This window comes from Talpa europaea, assembly GCF_964194135.1.
Source record: "Talpa europaea genome assembly, chromosome: 4".
NCBI lineage: Eukaryota > Metazoa > Chordata > Mammalia > Eulipotyphla > Talpidae > Talpa > Talpa europaea.
This window is the reverse complement of record NC_140070.1, coordinates 141,411,413-141,433,613: the sequence shown is the minus strand read 5'-3', so window position 1 is coordinate 141,433,613 and position 22,201 is coordinate 141,411,413. Positions and strand designations below refer to the sequence as shown.

The window sequence follows — 22,201 nt, the reverse complement described above, 5'->3', positions numbered from 1 at the left end:
TACCTACCGTGATAGCACTGACATGAAAGGAATTGATATATTAAATTATAATAAATTAACATATTGCCACTGTCCCGACATACACTGGAGCATTATAGCATATCTCAAAATACACTATTCTTTCATGCATAAATTCCATATTTCTTATCTCATGCAATTTGTCAAAATTTCTGTAAGATTTACAATACAGCTCTTACGAGTATCAAACCAGATATTTCTTCCCAACAGAGGATAAAATCAGGACATCCATAAAAAAGACAAATATAAAATAAGTAAGTTTTTTTTTTTAAATAATTTGATAAATGTTGATTCCGATGCATGCCCCTCGCCCCTGGGGAGACCCACCTCATGAGGGAAGATGCCCCCCGCAATGCGGGTCATCGGCAGATTTTCTTTAATCCATAGGCTAGAGGACAGTTGTCATAAACCCGTGCGGAGAAGTCTCCCCAGGAGGTTTTCAAGGTGAGCGGTGTCGTCATCTCGCTGTATTTCTCATCTCATCAGCACCCTCATGGGAAAATTTCTGATTATTGCACAGTGATTTCTTAGATCAACCTGACCTCTATATAGCATCATAGCTTGGGTAAAAGCCAAGGACTGTATAACCATCTCTTATGCCTCTGGTTGTGCATCAGGGAGTCCAGCTGAGCCATCCTACAAATTGACTCCAAGTTCGAGAGATGAACATTGGCTTGTCCATCGGAGCCGCCAAGCTCCACATTTGTTTCATCCCTTACAAGAGGGCGGAACATTCCAGGCGTTCTCTCCCTTTTTCTGTGCCCGCCCCGCTTTCCATCTGTCTTCTTGGAGATACTTCTGCCAAGGAACAAGGGACACGATCATTTCATGAAACTTCCAACCCAAAAGAGGCGTCCTTGATTAGATTTACTATAACAACTCTGTCCAACATCTTTTCCTACCTAAGGATCAGATTCTCACGCGTCCAGAGCCAGATGCGACACGCTGATGCAGAATTCTTATTCTTTTCATTAAACTCAAGCCACTTGAGGATTTGTGATGTGGGTTTGTCCAGGCTCCCAGTCACCTGGACATCTCCACCTGTGCCCCACCCCACCCTCATGCCCAGTGCGTCTTTCCTCTGCTCTGTCGCTGTGTCTTCCTTTCCTTAGCAGCCCCAGCCCCTCTCCCCAGGATGACACCCACTCACATCTCCTTTTCACTGATCCCCGTGGCTCTCGGTGAAGCGTGGCTGTGCCTGGGTCTACCACGCCCACCTATCCCGGGAAAGATGTCCCTTTGATGTTCTGATTTATAGCAAGAAATACACACATTTGGGCTGTATCCCAGTCCTGACGCAGAGCTCCTAAAAATCATTGGAACGTCTTGTGATGAGGACAATATGGGTGATTCTTGTCATATTAATGAGGTGACTTTTGGAAGCAACTGAAGGCGCAAGGGTGGCTGCCAGGAGCATCAACAATGGTGTGACTGGAGAACAGACTCTCAGTCCCACCCCAGACCCTGAGGCGGTCCAGTCACCAGTGGCCGGAGATGTGCGCAGTCTGCCCGTGCAGTAGCTTCCTTCAGAACCACAGGGAAGGGGAGGGGAGCTGCTGGGCTGGTGAACAAGGAGCGGTGCTGGGAGATGGCGGATGTGTAGAAACCCGGTGTCTTCTTCTCCCCCGCCTAGCTGTGGCCCCGCTTCCATCTGGCTCTCTCTGCACTCTCTGCATTTGATAAACCAGTGGTCTAGTGGGTGAAGGGTTTCTCCCAGGTCTGTGAGCCATTCTAGGGAATTAATCACACCTGAGGGGGGGGGGGCATTGACACCGCCCATCTCTCATGGGAGGGTCAAAAGCACAGGTGACACGCTGGCCTTGAGGTGGGCTCTGAAGTGGGGGTGGGGCTCTCAGCCTCGTGGGACTGAGCCCTTCCCTCTGGGACCTGATGCTGTCCCCAGGAGAGGGCCAAACACGCGCTTTCAGCATCTTATCACACCAGCTCAATGCTAGCACGCCGGCCAGTGAGGACACTGCTGGAACTGGGGTCGGAGTTCTCAGGTCCACACTGGAGGTGGTGGGCGTCGATATAGGAGGTCGATCATACAGGAATCTGGGGGGTTCTGAGCAGGGGCTTGGCTGTCAGCGGCCAGGGACTAGGTCCTGACAGTCCAGGCAGCCTTGGGTTGCCCTGAGCCCTACAGCCCTGTTGCTCTCGTGAAACGAGAACGGCCTTGATGGCTTCTCCTGGGTTGTCCCGAGCACTAAGTCAGATACACGCGGGGCCGGCAAGGTCCGACGGGCCACACGGAGCAGCCTCCGCCCACGCCGCCTCTCCCTGAGGCCTGGATCCACACTGCCCCTCGCTGAGGCTGGGCTCCCCGCCCCCGGGCCTCCTGTTCCCCGTGCCAGTGTGCGCTGCAGCTGTGCCCCGCCCGCCGCCCGTTGCCCTGTGCTGCCCTCCCTCCTCGGCCCACAGCAGGGGAGCGACCCTACATTCTCTCCGCAAATCCTACACTGCCCGTGACTACACTCCTCATGACTCCTCAGGCCCTTCCAGGGGACGCCATCTCCCTCCTTCCCTGGCTCCAGTGCACTGGCCATGCCGCCATCCCTTTGGCAGTGTCCCGCATCCAGCTGTCAGTATTCAGTGTTCAACCTGCTGCCCCCTCGGGACTGGACCCTTGTGAGGGGTCAGGTATCACAGTTTCGTCACATCGTGTTCCCCGAGATAGCGCAGGGTCGGTCTTTGCACACAGGTGTTGAATATGGAATTTCGTTTGAGCTTATTGCTCCAGGGACCTGGCACGCTGCATTCACTAGAAGGCAGCAGAAAGCGCCGCCTTCCCCAGGCCAGACACATCCTGGTAGCTGAAGGGCGGCTCGGCACTGACTGGGGTTGGGGGGGTGGTTTGTGTCCGCCACACAACAACAAGGGGTCCCTTGAATTGCGCTTCACTTGCTGTGTTAGAAAATCAATCAGTGACTTCACAAAAAATCTTACCTCCCTCCTCCCTCCCTAGAGCCGCCATAAGTAGTGCATTTCTCGTTCCCCACCGTCCCACCAAAAAAAAAAAAAAAAAAAAAAAACTCCTATTCTGAACCTAAATAACTCTCAGATTATACATTATTGGATCTGCCTCGGGCCCCTGGGTGCCATGCCTTTAAAGAGTGGCGAAGACAAGCTACACCTCTGGGTAAATGCTCTTTATTTCCAACGATGAACCAGGTGACAAGGCTGGTGACAGGCAACAAGTCAGACCCCGGGGACACTTTTTTCCTATTTTTATAACGTTAACATCTGTCCTCCGTGTCGGCAAAATTACACTGACCTAGAAAAGTGGAATCTGCCAGTGTTAAAACTGGAAGATGATCTGAAGTGAGTCACCCAAATGATACTGCTCTCCTGCCCTTCTTCCTCTCGTCTCGCAGCACCATCCACTTTGCCAAGAAACAACAGACATGGTCATAGACGTAATCAAAACAGAGGCATGTGAATATAAATGAGACAGCGTAAGACACTCGGCCTTTACATGCAATGCTCCTTTGCAGGATTGCACTGCATTTCTCCTTTGTGGCTCACCCTTACTGCTCTGTGCAATCAAGCGCATCCTAGGAAGGTGAGCCTTGGCGCACACTTGGCCCGAGCTAAGCCAGGACGGAGGGGCAGTCATCAAACATCGCCAAAGAGACATCCAGTCCAGGGCCACTGAGCTGTATCCCGGGTCTCTTCCTCCCGTAGGTTCAGTCCCACATGGCACCCACCACCAAGTCCACACAGCCCATTGTGCTCCCTCCCCACTTTGCGCTGGCTCCCCTCCCCACACCTGAAGGGGGTTCTGCCCCTCCAAAACACCCACAGCAGTGTAAGTCGATGGTATCTGCACAGCAAGGGCACTGTTCTCTGCACGGGGTCTGCATTCTCCCATTACGTTTTCCCCCTCCCGTGTCTCAGCCGGAACTCAAGATGTTGTCAAATTAGTAGGAAGTAAAATAGGATGATATGGACATGGTCGTGGTGTCTAAATACTTTTGCACGTATTTCCTTCTGTTACTTTGCAGTAGAAAATAGTGCAAGTTCCATTGATTGGGCAGCAGCCAGGCTAAATAAACATCGTCTAGGATTGTCTTAGGGGATATCTCATCCAGTGCTCATAACAGAGTCATGAAAGAGGAACTGCCCCCATTCTAAAATTCAGGAAACAGATTCATTGACCAGCCCTAGGGAAGCAACACAGCCGGCACACCAGGCTCGGCTCTCTGGATATCAAGTTTACGCGGGCTTGCTCGAGCACCACGGGTGCGGACTTCACGGTCAGATCTCCGTGTGGATGCTGGAGACTGAAGCTTGTCCTATCCCCGGCGGCCTTCCTGAGTTCTGATCGATTAAGAGACAGACAGAAAGCGGGTCAGAGGCCAACTTCCTTGCTGCTCAGAGCCAGAATGCAGGATGGGGCTTAGATCTGTGACCCAAAGCCAACGCCAAGATCATTTCGTAGACCCACTAGCACGCGTCTGTCTCAGGTCTTCTGGGCCTGTGCAACTTAGCACAGAGAGACATAGACCAGAGTGCAAGCCCCCTGCAGACACTGGCCCCCAGGGGAGACAGGGCAGAGGGAGCCCACTTCCTACAGCCATGTCCTCCTGTCCCCACACTCATCAACTCACCAAGGGAGGGGATGAGAGCCTGGGAAGACACCTCCCCAGGCCATGCAGCAGGAGGAAACACTGCCCCCTACCATGTTAAGGCGTCCCACAGAGCGGGCACGGCAGGTGTTCCTGGCAGGCCGGGTGCATTTCCCACTGTGCCATCCCCAACCCCGACGTTTGTCACGAGAATCCCCACAGAGGCCAAGATGTCAGGAAGTCCTTGTTCCCAGCACTTCACTGACTCACTGCATGACCCAGGGCAAGCCACTTAACTAGCCTGTAGCTTAATGTCCCCATTAATAAAGTCAGCGATGTTGACGGGAACCCTCCCTGTGTGTAATTCTCCCACCACGAACAGCCATGAATGGATCTTGCAAACTCAGCTACAAAACAGCCGCCTGCCGGGAGACGACCACTCTCAGTACCGGCGTGTCTGCCGGCCCCCAAGCGCCCTCAACGCCACGATCTGCTGGAGTCACACTCGGGCCGAGCGAGAACTCCCTCGCGGAGCCTGGGCGACTCCAGCCTCGAGCGAGCGTGCTGAGTAACAGCAGGTTATTTCATGCCTGCCGAATGCTCGGGGCCTGCACAGCTACACACTCAAACCTATATTTTACCCCATTGACAGGCCCGGAAAGGACATATGGTTTAGATTTTTAGACAACACGCCATGTAAAAAGCCTTTCCTTTTATAGAGGCGTATTTTTAGCTTCTCTGAAACTAAACTCCAGGCTGAACTGAATCCATACGGTCCTCAGCTCCAATCAAGAACCCAAACACAGCTTCGTGTCAGGGTAATACATTGTTAACTGATATGTCAGAAAATCAATTAATTACTTTTAAGGAGCAGTTAAGAGTATCCCTACAAGGCTGCTGTGTGAATTATTAAAGAAAGCCATGTAAGGCCCCCCTCCCACATCCCAACCAAAGCCCGTGTCACAGCATGGTGTAAAATGTGCATTTTGCCCGGAATGCTACTTGAAATTAGTGTGAAGTTAGAGGAGTGCAAAAAGAGAGAGAAAGTGATGAGGTTGAAGGGACATAGTGCCTGGCAGAAGGGGGTTTGCTGATACTGCTGAACAGTGACCCAGGTCCGAGGCTGCCATCCTGGGCTTTCCAACACAAGCACCGATGCCTCAGACAGAGAAATCCACTGCCACACGCACAGCTCCATCTGCCGATGGACAGCCCTGCATCAGGGCCCGGCAGGCTCCTTCTATGCCAGAGATAAGCTCAAGCAGGACCCACACTCCCTTCCCCCCATCAGTTCTAGAGGTGGCCAGAGACGAAGCCCCCGGGTGGGAGGACAGAGCTTCTCCAGGGGCTGTTTGGTATCGACTCCCTGTATTTAGCTTATATCCAGTCACACTTGTGCTTTCTGTCTCCTGTATCTGGAAACAATTCTAAGACTAACCTCCTGCATCACATGAGGATCCCCGAAATGTAGCAACAGCCCCTTCCTGCCTTGAGAGATCTTGCACCTCAAAACAGGGGAAGCAGTGAGAGTCTGCAGTTGTGAAACGAAGGAGCAGGTTGGGACACCAGCGCTAGGCTCTATGCAGATGAGTCTTCTTGGCTGTGTTTCTTTGGTTTTGGTTTGACCAGAAAGGTTTACCACCTGGATGGAGAAAAACCATAGATTTGCATAAACAGAGGATGTGTAGTTCCATGTTAGAAGAAGTCTCCTACCGCTGGCCAGCTGTGGTTATCACTGTCCTACACTCAGATTCTTCTAGGCGGTTTTTTGGGTGGCTGACAGTGTTAACCGAAAGCCTCAGGCACCAAAAGTCACAGAGAGGAAGTAGGCCAGGCCACTAGACTTACTAGGACCTAAGATTTAAAAAGAGAGCTGCAGAGGGCTATTTTCTTTTGCCGCTCGGCAGTTAGAAGCCATCAACTCTGGCTCTGAGATCTGGCTGGAGTATGACGACAGTTCAACCCTCATTCATTCCTACAAGTATTTTTTTTTTTTTTTGAGAAATTACACAGTTCCAAGTGCCTTCCTTGATGCAAGGTGTTCTCCAGCAGTGAGCTGGATCAAGTCCCTCTGCCACATGGAGGGTGGAGGCAGACAATACATAAATAAATTACACAAGACAAATGCAGCGATGAAACAGATAGGAGATGCTGTAAGGGTGGGCGGGGGGTGACCATTGCTGCTGCTTTAATAGGTGACATTTGAGTAGCCCAGGCAGAGGGAAAGAACATGAAAAGGTCCTGAGGCAGGAAGAGCAGGGCACAGCCAAGGGACAGAGCAAACTGAAGGGCATATGTGCACTGACATATAGGCTGGGGGGCTCTTCCAGGCCTAGAATTCTGAGTCTCCTGGAAAGCTCTCCCAGAGCTTGGGTGGAGGAGGGACACAGTGCAGTCGCCATTGGTCCTGGGCTGCGGTGGGACTGGCTGGAGCAGCTGCTACCTTCCTCCCTGCTACAGACTCTGATGCCCACTGACTGCAGGTCACTCTGTGTTGGGAGCACGGCAGCAAGTGTGACTGTCAGGAACATATCCTTGGCAGAGGACACATCTCTGTGCCTCATGTGGCTAATCAGGAATCAGAGCCCCTTCCCCGAGTGCATCTGCAAGGCAGCTGCTGGTGCCTTGTCTAACAGCCTCTGGCTGCTGCTGCTGTCACTGTTACCTTCATGATCCCACGTGATCCCACACTGTCTTTTGCAGGCTGATTTTCACCAACTTCTGCCCAGCAAACATTTATGGACATAAATGTTTTTCTTATCCCCTGCACCACAGCAAGGAGCAGCTTCATAAATGAAAGTCAGGATGCCCCTCTACCCCTGACCCGCCGACCCACCCCAGTAAGCCCTAACTAACTCTTTCTGTGCCTTCCTCACCGGTCATGCAGGCATTGGGCAATATTTTAATTAAGTGCCAGCATGAGTACTATGCATCCTGACCTGTGTGTGGTTCACCCAGGCCTTTCAGGCCGCCCCAGACAAGTTCACCCTTCCTGTTCTTTTTTGCACTGCCCCAGGCAGGATTCAGGTTTGTTTGGTCCAGAAACAAAGGCATGGGCTATTTGCTGCAGGTAATCTGTTGCATAACCCTAGAGATAAAGATCAAGATTCTCCCTCCTGTCCCCAGCATGCTGGCACCTGGTGGGCGCACACACAAACACACACGAACCCCAAGAAGATCTATTAGAGCATGAAGACAGGATTCTAAGATAAGCTTTTGGGGCTCCTGAATCATTGGCCTCCTTAGATGTATATGCAAAAGAAGTTCAAAGGCTGACTTTGACTAAGGGTGTTTGGAGAAGGTTGATAAAATGTGTCTGATAAAACAAACACAAAAGACTTTAGCAATAAAGCCCTACAAATTGGGAAAGCCGGACTGGGCAGCCGGGTGTGAAATGGTGTTATCTACAGCCTCAGTGTTCCAAGATAGTGGCCTAGCGCAGGGCTTTATCTGCCCTCCACAAGAGTAGAGATTGCACCTCCCCCGAACCGCCCGGTCTGCAAAGCCCAGGAAACACCTTGCAGAGGGGTGATGCAATATTTGCCATCCCAGCCCTCGGTGACAGTTACAGCCGGGTTACGACACAGCCCTGGGCGACAGCGGTCCCACCCAAGTCCCTTCGCGCTCTTTTTTCCCTGGAGAGAGAAATAGGACCTTTGGGTTCACACTTTTTGGCTCCCCCCTTACTTTCAGTTTAGATGATTAAAAGAGCAAAGAGACAGTCTCCCCTCCTTCTGTCCAAGGTGATTTAAAAATACTTTCCAGGTGGGAGATGAGTACTATCTCCTCTTCATCCCTGGTTGCATTATTTCTCGAGACTTCGACTGCTTCTCGGTATCTCTTCCTGGAGATTTATTGCTCGGTCCCTGCGACTTCTTCAGGACTGGAGTTGAATTTATGTGATCGCCATCAGGAAACCACTTTGAAAGGGAAGAAATCAATTCAGCCTTTCATGAGTTGTAAATTTTCTGTAAATGAAATTTCACAAGACCCTCCCCTTTTTTAAGAAGTTCAACACAGCACCCTGCGAGGGTCATGACCCACTTCATGGGTCAGGGGGTTCCCGATGGGCTACTTACTCTTGGGGGGCTTTGCAGAAAGCATTTCTCAGAGCCTCATTTTCTCACTGTGCACTGAGTGGATCACACAACGTGTTGGCCGAGACTCTTTACCTCTCAAAATGATTTGATGCTCTTCCGCAGGAGTAGTGTCGCTCTCCTCTGCTTCATCATAATCTTCCCTGTGATGAGCGTGGGTGATGTGCAGAGCGCTGCAGTGGTTGTCTCCTTGGGCCTCCTTGACCATCCCCAGACAATGGCCTGGCTCTAGACTCAGCCAAGCAGGAAACTGATGAGGAGACCCGAGGAGAGTTAGAGAATCGCTCGCCAAGGCACCTAACTAACGAAGGGGTATGAAGGAAAATAACGGTGCCTGTGGGTAGGCAGGGGCTTTCAAGCCCTTCGGCTGGCAAGCAGCTGCGGGGAGAACTCGTCCGCTGGGCTCAGGGCAGATGTGCAAAACAGGGCCTCAGGAAGCAAGCCTTGTTCCCCACCGTGCTCTCCAGTTCCCATTTATTTCTTCTGCTTTTTTTCTTCCCTTTTATCTTTGCTATAATAATCACCGTTATCATTATTCATCTACAACCAATGAAGGTCACAACCCATGGTTCAGAAACTGCCCCCACGCCAGTGTCCTGCTGCTTCGTCCTAAATCGGAAGTTGAGGTGTCTTTTCCGAGCCCCTGACCCATGAGCGCACGCTGAGTGGGGGCTCCTGTTATGGTTTACTCCCTCCGTGGAAAGCCCCCCAGGGAAGCGCTGTCCTTACCATCAAACCTTCCAGTCGACTCTTGCTCCTCCTGGCTTTGAACACACCATTCAGCCCTAATAAATAATGAATACTAATGACAATATTGAGACACCTATTTGCATTGTACTCCCAATAAAGTCAGAGGGAGACATGGGGCTGCTCCCTAAAAATGGCCTGTGGCTCTCTAAATAAAGGGCTTTAATGCATTTTATATTTAAACCATAAGGCCATGGGCTCAAGCCCAAGTAGAGATGGGCTCTGCTCCTTAAGTACCATTCTGGAAAAGTCGCTGAAATATTTATCCATCTCTCCGGGTTCAGTGTTTCTAAAGCAGCTTGTGTCTTTGCACCACATTTCTAGAATGAATCTGTCTGCCGATCCTCTTCAACTGGGAAGGGACCGCCTGTCAAAGCCGCCCTTTTGGTGGTGTCTGTGAAACCTCTTGAATGAGAACGCGAAGAACAGCTTTGCCTTGTAAAATACATGCAAGTCAAAGATTGATTTCTCTGTGCCTCTGGTCTGGCCACGCGGGCGCTCTCACTGGCCCGGCTCTCTGTGACCACAGGAAGGGGCTCAACCACCGCAGCCTAAGGAGAATTACACTTCCAAACTCAGTGGGGTTAGCAAGATTGAAGATGATGCAGGAGACCTTTTGCCATAAAGCCCGGGGCTCAGAAGTGGCTCAGTCAATGTCAGAGACCATTATGATTATCTGTCCACTCTCCGTGCTGTCATCATGACCCTATTAGCATAAATGGGGTTTTCACTTCCATGAATGAATCAATTCCATAGCTTCCTCTGTTCGCATGGACTGGAAACATTCGAAGGAGAAAGATGCCCAGAGGTCAAAAGTCCTAGTCTCTTTCCTTTAGGTAGACGTATCCCCGAACCTGTGAAAACGTAGCATAGCCAAAAACCTGACACATCTGTGAGCTGCTGTTATGCCACCCAGTTATTTCCAGCATGATAAATTATTTCCTGGGCCTACTAAGCCAATAGTGTAAATACTCACATATAAGTTTGATTTGTAAAATAAATAAATCAATAAAATAGAAAAGAATCATACCCACGTTGAAAGACCAAAAAATTTGTCTCCAAGGGAATTTAGCTATTTTCAGGAATGCTGACACACAGGACAGGTCAGAAGTGCTGACTTCCCTTCTGTTCCAAGTAAAATAAACAGACCTCCAGCAGCGATAAGACTCTTGCTCACAGGGCACTACTGGGGAGTTAGCAGAGTTTATGGACTTGGGACTTCAACATCCCAAAATCTTAAAGATCAGTGAAGAGAGGTTCTTTTTCTATACAAGGTTTTTGTTTTTAGATTCTGGGAAGAAAGGTGACTTGATAAGTTTCAGATGAAACTGATAGACCATTTCTAGATATTTATCCAAATTTTTCTTTTTTAGTTCTGGATAGTTCCAGCTTAGTAAAAAAAAAAAAAAAAAAAAAAAAAAAAAAAAAAAACAAGAAATATTCCAATTTGGTTCTAACCCTCCTCTATAATATGGAAGGGGTGTGCTTTATGGCTTTGCTCTGACTTCCTAGTTTATATCTAAATGTGTGTCTAATTCTACTCAGATCTCTAGAACACCTTTAAATATAAAGATGACAAATTGCAGAATAACATTCCATTACAGAATATTACTAAAGGAATATTTAGGGGCGGGTAGTATCATTAATCAAACAAATCTGTCATGACCCAAAAATAAATCACATTCAAAATTGAAAATAAAACTTCCTCGTCACTTGATTTCCTTTTCACCCCCAGTCACCAAGGGGTTAGCCTGAAGTCTTCACCCATTTTCACTCTAATTGGGAAGAGGGGCAAATCCTTTCAGTAAAAAGTGAAAATTGCCAGTCTGGAGATGCCCGAGGCAGAGGGAAATGAAGTGAATTCCCTTGTGGACTTGGTTAGTGAGGGGGAAGCTGCCTCTCAAAGTGCCCCTGTTCCGCCTGCCTGTGTCGGATGAGGATGCCCAGATTGGTGGGTGCATAGGGAGCCAGGCTGCCCTAGGCCCACACTTGGGGTTCACGATGCTGTCTCTGGCCTTTGACCTCCAGTCACTAAACCTGGAGCGCACTCAGCTTGACAGCCCGACAGGATCTCTGCAGACACCAAGTGCAGCCCCCAACACCCCCACATTTGGCCAAGTTTTCTTCTTTCCTCACTAGACACCCACTTCATTATTTGGTGTTCCTTGCCAGTTCTGGGCTAAACAAATTGCTCCTTTTATGAAAGAGCCAGGAAATCAACTTGATCTGGCTGTTTTTTTCTCTTATAATAAGTGAGATGCTGTTTAAATCAAGGCTTAGGCCATGGTAGATCATCTGATCAATGAATGCTCTTTAAAAATTCTTGAAATCCACATTTATGTAAATATTCGCTGCCTGTCCCTCCTCAACACTTGTCCCAGAGCGCTATATTTACCAACGACGCTTTTCAAGTTTTCCTCGAGATGGGTATTGTCAAGATGCAGCAGAGCCGTTAAGGTAACTAGAGCAGCAAAGACATGCTACATGGTAGGTCATGAAACTGCTCCATCATCGGTCAGTAGTTGGACTAGAGATGAACTCAAGTTTATTTGGGGATCAGTTGTCATCGTGACAACTGTCCCTTTGCTCTTGCTATTTAAAGGAATTAATTGCACCGCAAATATATGTGGGGAAAAGTCTTCAAGTGTTGTTTATGCACTTAATCATTTTTAATAATTTTGGATGATCTCTATTCATTGCACACACCAATATAAGTTGGAAATTACTTAGTAGATAATATCATTCAGTTCGTTTGTGTTGTTAAAAATTATTTTATTTTACCTCTTCACCTTTCAAGAAGACATGGATGCTGCAGTTAACAACATGTATTTGTTCATTTAAATCCTAGGTTTAAATCCTACTGCTTTTCTAAGCAAGTCTGCATCATGCCAAAAGCTTAAATTCAGCGTAGCCGTTGTTTGACTGAGAAATAGACAATGATGTTTCATAAGAAGGCTTCACAAAAATTTGTAATATTCCATTTCCATGTCTGGTGCTTTACCCGTAAAATGATTATGATTAGTGATTATTACCAACATCAATTATATAATATGGCTAATGTAAGCTGGAAACATGTAACCACTACAATGCAGATCCTAGGAGTTTTATGAAACTTGGGAAAGGTAATTAAGTAATTATGTTGAATGATCACTTCTAGTGCTGCTGAATTTAAGCCGCTTTTTATTTCATGATACAACATAAAATTTGAAAGCTTCCATGGCGCAGGATGATTCCATGGCCCCAATCAGGGCAAGAGCAGAAATCTATTTAATATAAATTCAGTTTTCCAAATTTGAAGTTAGCAGGCTCAATATGAGAGAATTAGTCTTCTGGTCTGTCTGGCAGGAGGTGAAAAGCTCACGTCTAGTGCTGGTCCTCTCTCCATCTCTCTCTGTCTCTCTCTCTTGCAGCAATGCTGGTTTATAACACTGTATGTTATTCAGTGGGACAAGCTCAGTAACTCGTGGCCGCCTGGCTAGTGACAAGCTGGGCCTCTGGGCTAGTGTTCCCCCAAAATCAGCTGAGTAGGGTGCTCCTGTCGTCAATGCATGGGGTTCACGTGGACTGTGTGAATGAGTCATTCATCACGTCATCCACAATGCAAAGCCCTAACTACTGCTCTTGGCATCAAGTGCCTGGTTACCTGGCCGTCATTCCAGCATTTGTATCTATGCATCTGTGCATATGTGAGTGTGTATTTATACATATTCAATATATTGTACATAGTAAATGTTATATTCGTGTCTTTCCTCCAAGAGTGCGTGACATTCATAGAAACCCCATGTGCTGGCTAGTTTTGGGGACTCGCTTTGTCTGAACTGTGACACCCATTGTCCACACCTGATGATTAATTCAGACCACCCTCCACTCTCCGCCCCCTGCTCCCCCCCCACTGCTCTGCTGGTTCACAAAGGGGTCCTGGGCTCATTTTATCAAACTCACCTCCAGTTCCCTCCAACTCTCTCCTAGTCCAACAGTAAAAGAACCAGTTAAATGGACTCGATTAGTTATGTGTAAACATCCACGCTGCATCAGGGAGAAAAAATCATGCCTTCCCATTTCTTAATTCTCCCCAGCAAGAGATTAAAGGCAGATTATCAACACGAGGGCCCCATGCACCGGGGTGTCACTTACTGAAGGGGCCATATTCCGAGAAGCCTTGCCAGGCGTCTGGTCCTGCGCGAAGGTCGCATGTCGTCACACACACCTGCACAGTGGCGCCTCCTCCTTCCGGGGGGTGGGGGGAGACACCTGTCCTATGTCCCTCTGATTGAGTCACTGGGAAGTGACGTGACTGTCAACTGCAGCCCCAGGGAGGAGAGGCCACTGGAGGCGTGTGGGACATGAGGGATAAGGGCATCGAGTCCTTTGTACTTCGCTCTTACTTTCTTTTTCACTCAGCTTAGAAAAATTGTGTCTTGTTTTATTTAGTCACTCAAATGCCTGAAGGACAGCAGACTCTGATTATCCGCCATCGAACTTGATAGCTCTTGCGGGTGTAACACGCAAAGTCACAGGGACGTGCTTGGCTTGGCGCCCTGGTCCTCTCATGCAGTGATTTTGGGATGTTCCTGGACACGTGGGTGCTTTTCTCTCGTGTGGGTGAGGGGGAGCACTCAAGGAGGAGACTGTTTCAAGCACAGAGAGGCTTCTCAGCCCATCACTTAAAACTTAGGGCTGATGGCATCCAAGAAAATGAACAAGATCCCTGCCCTACTGGGGTTCACACATCCGCCCCTTCACCTCTGTACCCAACCCATAGGACTAAGGGGTAGAAATCAGGTATGTTTGTCCCAAGGAGATACTTGGACCTTCACAGATTCCAGCAGCCTCTGAGGAGGCAGGGCCGTGGGGTGGGGACAGTGGCCTCTGTTACGATCCAGCCACATAGTCCCTTTCCTCTTATTTCCTCCAAGAATAAAGGAGAGGCAAACCCACCCCATAATTGAGACCAGGAGCTGCCTCGCTGAATGCAACAATTACTGTATTTTAACCGGAAAATTGCTAGCAAATTGACGTATTGAGTGGTTTCTGAAAAATCTATATGTTGTATTTCAAAAATAAAGCTGTTTATAGGAATGGAGAATAAGTATCATTTAACCACTTTGCAATTATGTTTTAAAGTCTTGGCTTATGACAAACAGAACTGCTTAGTCTAATCCACGTTACCTCTATGCATTTCATAGAAAACTAGCTTTGCTGGAAAAGAAAAAGATAAGAGATACTTTGGTCCTTGTTCAGGGATCAAAGAAACCAAAGTTGTGTGGCGAGACATCGTGGGCAGCAAATGCTCCGTAGATGTGAACAGCAGCAGGGGAGGTTGGCTCGTGGCTCCCCAGTGGCTATGAAAATCCACTAGTGGCAACAACCGTGGTGAGCGGGCCTTTGCAGCCCAGTGGGGTGACAGCATGTATGTCCCTCTGCCTCTGGGTCAGCCAGTGATGCTACAGTAAAAACTCTGAGCTGTGCCCAGGACAGCAAAGAGGGAACTAGGAGTCACTAGTGCGTTACTTAACAGCTTTACCGAAGCAGGTCGAAGCAAGGTTGACGTGAGCTCTGACACATCTCTCAGGGTGGGCTGCGTCGTGGGTAGCTACGAGCCTCAGGTGACAACGGAGCACTTGATACATGCCTAGATCGGATTAACGACGTGCTATGAATATCCAATGCACGTAGGATTTCAAAAACTTAGTTAAAAAAAAAGATGTAAGTAACGTCAGTCATTTTATATTGATTGCACAGTGAGATGAGAATGATGGGGTTCGATTGGCTAAAACACAATATATTATTAAAATTAATCTCACCTGTTTACGTTTTCAATGTGGCGCTGGGAATATCTGAAACTACTTGTGTCTCAGGCCTTAGATGTGTGTTGGGCAGTGCGGCTGCTGCATTGGAATAAAAGCAAATGCCCACGTTGTCTTGAGGGATTTGTTGCTATCTGGGGGGGATCTGCTGACGGCATGATGATATGAGCCGTCTCTCGCCCAACGGTGAGGTATGCTGGGTACAATGGGGCACCCCAGAGGTAAACTGTGAGGGTTCAGAGTGGGTTAATCACCAAATCCTGGTTTCTGTCTATAAAGTGAGGGGGATACTTGTGGATCATTTGTTGCTAGAGGGACACATGGAATAATGTATCTGAAGCACTTAGCATGAGGCCTGGTGGACGATTCACTGGCAAAATGTCATCTCATCTCTATTATGGTGTTGCTTTAGCTGCTAGAACAAAATACCAGACTTGGGGCAGGGACAGGGGTGCTGATGGGGGAACACACAGCAATTCATTTCTCACAATTTTGAAGGCAGGAAAGCAGAGATCAGCTCTGGCCTGGTTGGTTCTGGCAAGAGTCCATTTCCTGACCCACACTCGGCCACCATCTTGCCGTGTGCTGACCTGTGGTGGGGACAGAGAGAGAGAGAACAAGAGAAGCCCACCCTTGTGGCCTTACCTACCCCCAGGACATGTCAGGGAATCCACCTCCCCGCCCCCACCCCAGTCACATGGGGGGTTAGGGTTTCAACATGAGAATGCAGGGGGCATGAATATTTCGTCCAAGACAATTGTTCAAAATGTCCAGTCAGAGGGTGTAACTTGTTTTGCAGTGTTGTTTATGAGAAGCTTTCAGGCACTGCCGTGCAGTGAGTGCTGGGCACAGCTGTTGCTGGGTAACAAGCAATTGGCATGTCCAGCTCTGAGCTGGTCCCTGGGCCAGCAGCAGCAGCGGCAGCGGCAGTGGCAGCAGCAACACTGGGAGCTGGTTGGAATGAAGGGTCTCAGGCTCTGTCCAAACCTACTGAGTCAGGCTGCTCCTTCTGCGAGGAATGCCCTCTCCCCTGACCCCCTCCACCTCCCTAAAGCCTTACTCTTCCTCCAGCCCTTAAAACCTGCCCAGCCTCCAAGAGTCAAATAGTTATCACCTCCATGAGGCAGAAGTCTTGCCCAGCCCCGCCAGCTACCCCTTTCTCCCCCTCTGTCCACTCCACCACCTCCCTGGACCAGCATGCGTGCCTCCCAGCAGCCACAGCACCTCACTTCCCTTAATCATTCGCCCTTTGACCCCAGGAGTCTAACACCCTGCCTGGTACACAGAACACAGAGAGGCTGAGGGAGCGAGGCAAAGGCTTCACTGCTGGGTGAGTTGAGTCCTCACCACGGCACTTGGAATGAGGACTCAGGAGGAGCTAGAAAGCCTTTTGTATTTACTATGAGTTGAAAAGCCTCTCAGGCCCATGGACCGTGACCCACTCTTCAAACTGAGGCCAAAGTAAGTAATTTTTGAGATATAATGGGGAAGGAGTCCAGGAACATTGTCTGATGGAGATGATGAGCCAGCGGAGCACACGGTGAAAGATGAGGTTGGGGTTCGGCCTTCAGAATTCTGTGTAGGACTCCCAGACCTGTGCCTAGACCCACGTGTGTGTGCGCGTGTGTCTGTGTGTGTCTGTGTGTGTAGAGTTCAAGAATAACCGACTTTCGGAAAGTTTCCAATATTCTCCAAGCTGAGGTTTCTCCTCTGTCAAATGGGGATAATGATGTGGCTGCAAGAATTCAATTGAACAAAAATTATAAAAGCATTTTTTGGCCAGAGCCTGGTGTACGGTGGCATCCAATGGGGGGAGGGGCGGGGAGGGCAGGAGGTGCTGAGCAGGTCCTAACCTTTGACAGCTCCTTGGGCAAATTGTTTCAAATCTCCCCAGATGCGCCTGCACCCACAAATAGCCCTCCCCTCCTGCCCTCAACCCCACCTTCACGGCACTGCTGTGCTCTCTGGGCCACTGACACAAGACAAATGAAGAGCCTTTACCAGACAGCACGCATGCCTTTCAAACTCCACTCACCTCGCCTTTGTTTTTAGGTTAAAAAAATACCTGGCTTTTCTCTGAGGCTTGCTAAAATATCTGGTGTGTAGACGAAACACTTGCTTTCCCACTCTGCTTCTCCTGTTTCTCAGCCTCAGACAGGAAAAGGCTTCTAGGGTCTCAGGAGAGAATCCCCAAGGTGGTGCTGCTGGGTCTCTGTCCTATGGCTTCAGCTGTCTGGTCAGTCTTGCTGCGGCAGTTCCCAGCCTCACCTTCCCATGCCTTTTCGAACGGAACTTACTAGCTTCAGAGTACGTTATTATACACCTGATTGATGATTAGTGCAAATGATTGTTTCCAACCTGGTTCTTTTTTATTATTATTATTTTAATCTTTATGGAATGATTTTATGTACATGTAAACCACGACCTTGGTTTTTTTAGGGTGTTTCATTGAGACTACACACATTTAATTCCTTTAATCTCTCATCATAGGGCATCCTTCAGAACCCCTTATTATTCTACTAGTTCTTTTGCTTTGGCAAAAGTATAAGACTAAGGAGCTGCTGATCTTGTTCTCCTGCCTATTTAAACAGCGTCTGGAAATCTGAAATAATTACCTCCATTCTCCAAATTTTTAAGCTGTATTTTTCTAATATTGTAGATGGAGATGAAAGCTTTAGTTCTGCTGTGTTTGAAATGCTGACATCCTTACACTTTGAAAAATAGTATTCCCTCCCTGTTATTCATTAGTGACTGACCAGCATCAATATACAAGGCTGATAAGAGTCATTTCAAATTCAGAACATCCCACGCAGATATCTAGAGCAAAGAGAAACCGCTTCATATGACTCTGCTTAATAGATTTACCTACAGCTCTACAAACAGCAGCATATAATGATTAGTATTTGGAAATTATCATATGACCATTATTTCCAATAATAATTGGTATCATCTGTTATTTCAAGAATGAGTTTTAATTCTGCCCTCTTAGCAGAAGGCGGTGGGGAAAGGAAAGCTAGCAAAGAAAATATTTCTAAAACAGGCTATCAATGGAAGTTTATCTATCAGCTTGTTTATTTTAGAAGATGTATTATTTCAAATTGTTTATTTTCATCACTTTAAAAATAGTCCTAGTTTTACTTCTTGCATTTAGTTTCTATTCTGGTACAGATTTTTAAATGCATTTGCATTAAGTTAGGATTTGGTTTTAATTTCACCTTGAATTCTAATTCATTGTTATTCCTTCCAAATGTATTTTTAATATTCATTAAATAAGTAATATTTGCATCACGGCATCTAAAATTTAAAAGAGGTGTTTCTATGAAAGATAAAGGTTTATTATTAGCTGGCAATGGAAACATTGGTTAAAGGCACATAAAACCATGTGAATATATACCAGCTCATTCTTTATTTAATGGTTTACTGTGTTAAGCTATTTTTGTGCCAAAGCTGGATGATAAGTTATGAAAAATTCCAGTGCTAAAAAGTATGAGACGATAAGCTAACCGAGAGAGAGAGAGAGAGAGAGAGAGAGAGAGAGAGAGAGAGAGAGAGGAATTCATGGCATAGTTGCATTTATTCCAATTAGAATGAAATTCATCAACTCAGTAAATTTGGTGTTGCTATCAGTATATTCATACAATTATTTTCATTTTCCTATTTTCTATTCTTTCAGAATGTGTACATGGAATGAATCCATCTAGAGACATTCACGGTATGTTAAATCCCAAATTATACATTTTAAGTAAAATATGCATTCATATACATATATATATTATACTATTTTTACTTGACCAAATAATTAAGGTTTTTTTTTTTTTTGCTGATTCAAAAATACTTAAAAGCTATTCTCCATATTGTAAATGTCAAACCATATAAAACATTCCAGTGAAACCTTAAATGACACCCTCAGACCTACAGCATTTACCACAGGTGCATTCTGCTGTTATTAAATGACTCTAAAATGAAAAAAAATAATAATAAAGCTTGGCTTCTATCTGTTATAACCTGGTTTATTACCTTTATTATAGCAATGTGAATCCAACACTTTTATGAGGGTAAATGTTTACTAAGCATCCCTAAATTTTAAAGATTACTTTAAAATTATCCTGTTTGCTACTTGCCAGCTGCACCATTGCTTTATGGCGTTAAAGTGAAATCTCTGGACATCAAGGATAGCATCTCAGAGAAACACGTGTGGAGGAAGCCAGCAGGGGAAGGATAAGGACTTCTGTCCCTAAGGAGTTAAAGTTCAAAAGTGAGATCACTCAAAAAGGATCAGAAAGTCACTCCAGGGCAGGAAAAAAAAAAAATTTAAATCCCCAAATTGAAAAATGGACAGTGTGGTCACTCTTCAAATTGCTCTCCTTCCCTGTGACATCAGCACCCACTGCAGCATGTGGCCCAAAAGCACTAGCAAAATACCTTCTCTGATTTTTTTTTAATTAAATGGTCACTGAAAATAGAAGTCATTCTCCAAGAAATAGTGCATTCTTTGGGGATGAAATTTTAGAAATGTCATTTACTCACAGCGGGAGACTTAAGCCAGGGGTGGAGCTTCTCATTCCACCTTTAGGCATCGTATATTTTTCGGAGGTTTTGGAAAAAGCAAAAACGTATTCAAATATTTTGACACCATCTGCAGGATGTATTTACCGAACGTCGGGGAAGAAAAAAAGTCAATGAGTTTATTGTTTTCCAGCGAACTTATTTTCCTTCCAGCTATTCAAATACCACTTTTAAAATTCCCTGTGAAAACTGACATGTCATTCCTGTTCCGAGTCCTTTTGAAATTTTCCCCGTGCAACAAATTGGGGAGACCCACCGCGCCGCACCCGCAGCGCTTCGTTGTGCGTTTCCTTTTGTCTTAGGATCGCCGCAAAATTTCGTTTTCCTCGGGGCGGGGGGGGGGGGGGGGCTCGCCGCGGACGTGGTGCGCGCCCCTTCCAGCAAAGGCAGGGGAAGGGTCCGGCGGGAGTGGCGGAGCGCCCTGGGCGCAGAGGAATTCCCGTCCCGCACGACGTTACGAAACTTTACAGGCAAAAGCCCTTTCGACAAAGGGGTCCCCCGAGACCCTCCGTTGCACCCCATGCGACCTGCTTCCCGTTCCCTCCACTTGCCCCGCAAGGAGAGGGCGGCGTTGCTGCTCGCCTCTGGCTTCGCCTGTGTCTCCTGCGGCGCAGCCAGAGCGCGCGGGGCCCGGCCCCCCAAATGCGCAGCGGCCTGATTTAAAATCAACCTGTACAGCTTTCCTGGCGATGGTCCTTGTGGGTGTCCGAACTCAGGTTTATGGGTTCAAACTCTGAGCTGAGCAGCGCCCTCGGCGCATCTGTCCCTGGAGCTCTTCTAGCCAAGGACGCGACCTTGACCCCCGCCCTTGGGAACGTCCGACCCCGCGTCCCTAGCGGGTAATTTAGGGTTTCAGGCCAAACAGCCGGGGACCTGGACGAGCCTTCTCTGACCCTTGCGAGGGGCGATGACCAGCCCCCCAGCTCCGCGGTCAGAGGCTGTTTCCGTGTGCGCTCCCGAGCCCGCGCACCCCAAGTCCCTGGGGGTCCCTAGGGATGACTTGGCCGCGGGCCCCGGCGTGCCTGGCGCCTCCCCGGAGATGCTGCCCGGGCGAGGCCACAAGGCTTCGCTCCTCCCGGGCTCGCCCCCGCGGGCAGCGCCGAGCGGGACGGCGCCCCTCGGGCGGGCGGGCAGGGCAGGGGGCGTTTCCTGAGGGCGCAGGATTTGGAATCCCTCGGGCCGGGCAGCGCGTTCGGAAACGCGCGCTGGAGGCCTTGGAAGGCGCCTGAAGTCGGGCTTCTTCCAGGTCATTTTAAAAGAAAAACGCAAAGGCGGCTTCGCTCCGAGACCCCAGGCCCATTACAGCCAAACGCAACTGGGCGCTCGCGGGGCGCGCCCGGGGTCTCTGGAAGGGGCGCGGGGGTGGCCCCCGGGGAGCAGCGCGAACAGCCAAAGCCGTCCGACCCGCGGGCCCGCGACGGCGGGGTCCGGGCAGAGGGTTTCGGGCAGGGGCGCCGCCGCCTGTGGTCGGGGGGCTCGGCGGCGCCGATGGCCGCTTCCTGCCTTTTCTCCCCAAACTTAAGTTCTCCTAAGCGCGACCCCAGGCCGCGGGGAGGGCCGGCCGGGCCCCGCGCCGTCGGGGCGGCCCCGGAGCGCGGCGCGGCGCCCGGTCCCCCCGCGCGGCGAGCGAGGGCGGCTGCTGCCCCCTGGCGTCCGCCCGCCGCCCGCTGCGCCTCCCCGGGCGGTGCCGCCTCCGCGCGCCCCGAGCCCGGGCCCAGGGAACCGCCCGGCGCCCCGGAGGGGCCCTCGCGGCCGCCCGCCACGGCCCCCGCGCCCGGAGGCCCCAGAGGCGGGGCCCGAGGAGAGTCCTGGAGCGGCGGCGGCTCCGCACCCCGGCCGCGCGCCCGCAAATCGGGGAGCGCAGACGGCGGGAGGGAGCGGCCCCGCAGGGGGCGGGAGGGGACCCCTGCGCGCGGGGAGTGGAAACGGAGGGCTCCGTGGGGAAGGCGAGAGCCCGCGGTGGGGGGCGGCTCGGGTGTGGGGCGGCAACCCCTACCCCGTCCCGGGGCGCGAGGAGCTCCCCTGGAAGAGAGGGGGTCCCCGGGGGGGGGCAGGGGCTGCGCGCGCCGGGGTGGGGCCGAGCCCCTCCAAGCCCGGCGAAAATGCCCGCGGCGCGCGGTGACCGGCCAGGGCCAAGTTCCCGCCCGCGCGCAGAGCCAGGGGTTCGGCACCCCGGCCGCTCGCGCGCGGGGGCGGGAAGCGCAGTCGGGGCCGCTTCCGGGGCGCGGGGCGCGGGCGTCCGGGCCGGCGGGGCTCGCGCTCGGCCCGCGGGGGCGCCGCGGCTGCGGGCGGGGCGCGCCCCGGGTCGCTCTCAACTTTCTTTCCCGGCGCCGGCGCGCGGGGTCCTACTCGGGGAGCCCGTGGCCCGCCGCGGAGCGCGCTCGGCCGGAGGCGGCTT

General features: G+C 49.8%; 1 protein-coding gene across 3 annotated transcripts in view; it reads left to right on the top strand.

The window, feature by feature from the left end:
- The window catches only part of RUNX1 (RUNX family transcription factor 1), a gene marked incomplete at both ends in the record, with an annotated part of 213,886 nt that overhangs the window by 103,524 nt on the left and 88,161 nt on the right, over positions 1–22,201 (top strand). Inside the window, one exon of one of the 3 annotated variants that reach the window (XM_084231751.1) lies at positions 18,911–18,949. The exons of the other annotated variants lie outside the window; for them this stretch is intronic. Within the exon in view, the coding sequence (XP_084087877.1) occupies positions 18,911–18,949 (39 nt within the window). The remainder of the gene's footprint in view (positions 1–18,910; positions 18,950–22,201) is intronic. 3 annotated transcript variants of the gene reach the window in all.